We start from the raw sequence: 4,813 nt of genomic DNA, 5'->3' as shown, positions 1-4,813 counted from the left end.
GTGTGTGTGTGTGTGTGTGTGTGTGTGTGTGTGTGTGTGTGTGTGTGGCAAAAAGCATATCAAGTGGTATCATTGAATGTTTAAATGACGGTACTAATCTTGAGGTTAGGAAAAAGATATGTGTGCGAATAGAACGCGCACTCCATATGTGAATAAATACGACGCACTCGATACATGACCAGCCACTTAACTCATCTGTTTTTGATTGATTCCGGTGTGTTGCGTTTTCTATGTAATACATAGACCGTACTCTTTTTTCTGTTCGGTTTTTGATCTGTACGATGCCGAGCGATCATTCATCACAGCCTCTGTGTGTGTGTGTGTGCGAACGCGTTTCTATTGTTTTTTACTCATTTATTTTTCATGGCACGCATTTGACCGGCTCGAACTTACGAAATGAATCGTTTAGTATTTCGGTGTATATGTATGATCTATTAATGCATCACCGTTTTTAAGCTCGGCATCATTTCGACGGCGTGGAAGATCACATTCGGCTTCCTCTTTTTTTTTCAAATAAAAATGTGTTAATTACATATCCAAATGGAAATTGCCGTTAATGAAGCACACGGAGGAGTTTTATGTGATTTTTCGGTTTTATGTGCAATAAAAGCATTTGATATACTCCGAAATTATGGAGTTTGGCATGAACAGTGATATGTAGAGAGAGAGAGAGAGAGAGAGAGAGACGATCGCGATCATTAATCGTGCAACTCGAAAAATTCAAGAACAATAAAATCCAAAATGCCGACAATTTAAACTTCTTTCAGTATCATCATTTCAATTCGTGGAAACACGATGTTGAAACTAAATCATTGATGGAATTTAAGGAGTACATCGCAAGCTGTTTATTTTTCCATAAAAAATTAACAGATGAGAACGAAATGAATACACGAGTGCCACAGCAATAGTTAAGCTCACACGCAAAACAACTTAAGTGCAACTTTTCAATGGATTAACGGTTGACGATAGTCGGGAATTCGTGAATTGAGTTGTGAAACGTATTAAGCTTTTACCACTTGTGGATGAAAGACATGAAGAGAGGAGCGAGCGAGAGAGAGAGAGAGAGAGAGAGCGGAACGACACTTTGACAAACGCACAACAAATAATAACCAATAAAATAAAATGAAATCGAAGACGTTCCCATGCATTTTCACCAGCCATTACTCAATTTTACGAAGCATTCTGTTTTACCATTTAATTGATAAACAATTCCGCTGTGCTGTGTGTGTCGGTGGATAATGTGTATTCGATCACAGTGTCACAATCACGGAACGAAACCATGAAAATGTTGATTCGAAACGGAGGAGGCATTTGCGTGCGTAAGAGACGATTAAGCGATGAATGTGTCAGGTTTTGTGCCATTCAATTCGTCACATGAATAGAAGCATATTTATGAATTCTGATTAAAAGTTCGATTCTTATTCAGACATTCGCTCGAACGCGTTTGTTACATTTTGTTTGGCGCTTTGCGACCCATTTTCCTTTTGTCTATTTCAATATTCTCCCTCTTGAATCGGGCGCTCAAGTGTATTTCTGTACATTGTGGTAACAATAACAACAGAACAGAGAAAAAAAAGGAGAAAAAAAAACTGAAAACGGATCGGTTAGTTCGGTTAAGTAGATACACAAAGCTACTTAATGGTTTTTGATGCGGTCTGTTTTTTTCCACTCTTCATTCATTCGTTCGTTCGTTTGCTGGCCCGTCGTGGTTTTGCAAAAGTATATATACACGCGAGAGATTCTATTGTTCCACGCATAACGTATTGTGTACAGCAGTTTGTAAGCGACCGACTGTCCGTCTCGCAATTTCAGTGGATAAATAAAGTTTTACTCCCCATAATATACATACACAAATTTGTACTACGTATATAAAATATTCTGCAATTCGACACTTACCTTACTCAACTTTTCGCCTTCATGGTGTGGCAGCAGAGATCGCAAGCTCTGGAAGCCAGCATTGATGCTCTGCATTCTCCGTCGCTCATTGCTGTTTGCAATTTCGCGTCTCATACGCTTCTCGTTTTCCATGGCTGTTGTGTGGCCTCCACCACCCTCTTCCTCTCTGTGTAAACTATAGATGTTCGGAAAAACCGAGCAGAAAAAAAAAGAAAAGAGGAAAAAGCGAAACATTATTATGATTTATTGTTTCGAATGTCGTTAGGCACACAAGATCATAAAATAGTTGGTTCTGTCAATTAAGTAATCCTATTATACATTCCGACCTAATGTTCTTGCATCGGTTTCCCTGATCCCGAATTACACCAACATTACTACGGTCGCATTGAAATTCACAAAGCGAAAATATCGCCGAATCGAGAATAAATAATGGGTTTGGTACGATTGTGACAAGATATGATTTTATAATTTCCCTGGTCGAGAGAAAGACACAAACAAGGATTGAGCGTCAGTGGCGCGAGCACGTCGCTCCCATCGAAAGGAGTCGAAGCCAGTTGATAGCAATAGTAATTAAATTTGTGCCGCATGGATATATCGACTTCGACCGATGACTATCTGCATTTTATTCCGTATGGAAACTGTTCATTAGAAGCGCTTTGCTTCCTTTCGGCAGTGTGTGGCGGCACAATTCGTTTCGCATTTTCATGCGACTGACGTGAATAATTTATGGATTTCTTTCTTTCGCCTTTACTCTCTCTTTCTCTCTCTCTTGATAAACTATTAAGATGAACACCCTTCGTTCAAAATGGGGATGGTGTGTATGTGTTTGCAGTCAACGCACGATACCAACTGGTTTGTTTACATACATAAGCCAGTGCCAAAGGGCGAAGAACCTTTAAATTAAACAATAACATAGTCGCGCACAAAGGAACCCGTTAATGAATCAAGTACACACATTCTTCATGCCACACCATCAAACGGAAACAACAATGTATATAGCAAGCAACCAACACTAAAACTTAATAGAAAAATAATGTTGATGTTGTTATTTTTGGCTTTGGCCCCAAAAAAAGGCTTTTGTCTCTTTCCATCCAACTTTCACACATACACAAACACACTCGTTCACACCGAGCATATTCTCTGTTGACTTATCTATGGAGATAGATCAAACTTACATCATTAATTTACAACCAAAATCGAAAATGAATTATGGCTTTCGAATTCAATTTGTATGTTGTGTTTGCGGTTGTCTTGTGCTTAGTTTCAAACAAAATGACAAAATGTGTACACGACGATGAATGCAGCAAATTACACTGGAACGATGAGTTTTATGGCGGGCGAACTGGCGCGAGAACGAACACAGACACGAATCCGAGATATAGACTCTCAATGCGGAGCCATTCAATGGTTTTTGGGGTTTTGTCTCTTTTTTTTGTTGTTGGTTTGTCGTGCTCTTTGTTTTTGTTTCGGAGACAGCTGGTTTGGTGGGTGCGCGCGCGTGAGTGGTTGCTATTATTATTGCTATCTTTTGAGCAGAATGTGTTTTTCTTAAGCGATTCAACATTGATGGCATCCACCGAATCTGCAATAAAATCTTTCACTTTATTTTCACCATTTATAATTCCGCAGATATATCGCTTTTGTGTGTGCGAGTGAGTACACTGGTGTTGAATGCTCACAACAAGAAATAGAAGAAAATGTTGCTGTTTGTTTGAAGCGCGGTTGCGGTTTTTGGAGTCAAGAAAATAGCAAAAAGTATTTCAAAAGAAAATTTTAATGGCCGTCTCACCAAACAGTTGGTATCATTTTATTGCTTTGTGACACAAAAAAAAGGAGTAACATAAAAATATCGTTTGTCGTAAAACTGTTTTGGTTTTTAAGTTTTCTTTTTTCTTTCTCGTCGCTTCTTTTCTATCAACAAAATCGCTATCGCACGCACTGTTGTAGCAAATGAATCAGTTGTAGCCGGATTTTGGTTGTTATGGAATTTTTCATCTCGGGCTAATCCGTGTAATAAGTCTTAATTTCTTGAACTTTAAAACAGCACGCAAGTAGCATCAAGGCCCGCACACAAAAACCAAATGAACCAACAAAACACAAAATACACACTCACAATCACACTAATTTTACTAATTGAAAATGGCAAAAAGTCGGTCTAAAAAGATGAGAAGAACAAAAAACCACCACCACCACCACCAGCAACGATGAGCACTCCAGAATGAAAGAAAAAAGCTGTATCAAAACTTCACCAAATTTCGTTCTCACTAATGAAGCTCGTTCTTCGAATTAAAACGATGCAAACTTATTTTTCAACTTGAAGTAACAATACACGTTATATTTCACCCGAATTGATTGTATATATACATTTATTTATTCATGTATCTAGTGAATTTCCAAATAATGTTTGTTTTTCTTTCTGATACCAGGCAATGAGCTTATCGCTTGCGGATTGCGCCAATACCAGCTGGAAAAAAAATTGTTGGCTGCTTTTTTCTGTGCTTTAACAAAACGAACTGATGTCGAAATTCACGACTCTACCGACGATACACCCTGAGAACGTTGAACGAAGCTATTGAATTTTAAAGCGAGAGATACAAAGCAGCGGGCTCGCGATTACCGTTTTCAACGAACGTGTGACAAAAACTAATTGGCAGAGTGTATGAAAATGAAAACAGTTTCAAAAATTCATCGGTAAAACCAAGTTTGCCAGATGATGACTACGACGAAAACAACATCAACAGCACAACACATCGGCCACGAAAGCGACAACAACCGCAGCCACCGATGATGGTTGCAACAATATACGAGAACAAGTGAAACACATTGTACGGCTGTGTTCGTAGTATCGGATCATCAGTGTTTGTACGATAAGTAGCTTGTACATGTCGAAGTTATGATGTAAAATGTGTTTTTTTTT

General features: G+C 38.6%; 1 protein-coding gene across 2 annotated transcripts in view; it reads right to left on the bottom strand.

Moving 5' to 3' along the window:
- LOC129568807 (uncharacterized) overlaps positions 1 to 4,813 on the bottom strand; it is a 148,201-nt gene that overhangs the window by 107,442 nt on the left and 35,946 nt on the right. Inside the window, exons 1-2 of one of the 2 annotated variants that reach the window (XM_055447113.1) lie at positions 3,072 to 4,813; positions 1,897 to 2,071 (exon numbers count right to left, since the gene is read on the bottom strand). The exon at positions 3,072 to 4,813 is cut by the window's right edge and continues 1,504 nt beyond it. In XM_055447113.1, the coding sequence (XP_055303088.1) occupies positions 1,897 to 2,071; positions 3,072 to 3,076 (180 nt within the window). In that variant the 5' untranslated portion in view covers positions 3,077 to 4,813. The remainder of the gene's footprint in view (positions 1 to 1,896; positions 2,072 to 3,071) is intronic. The other variant, XM_055447112.1, reaches the window with a different exon arrangement.

The sequence above is a fragment of the Sitodiplosis mosellana genome, unplaced genomic scaffold (genome assembly GCF_009176505.1).
Source record: "Sitodiplosis mosellana isolate CC-2019 unplaced genomic scaffold, AAFC_SMos_1.0 Smas_scaffold_22, whole genome shotgun sequence".
Lineage (NCBI taxonomy): Eukaryota > Metazoa > Arthropoda > Insecta > Diptera > Cecidomyiidae > Sitodiplosis > Sitodiplosis mosellana.
Note: the sequence above shows the minus strand (reverse complement) of the source record. Positions and strands in the feature narration are given on the sequence as shown.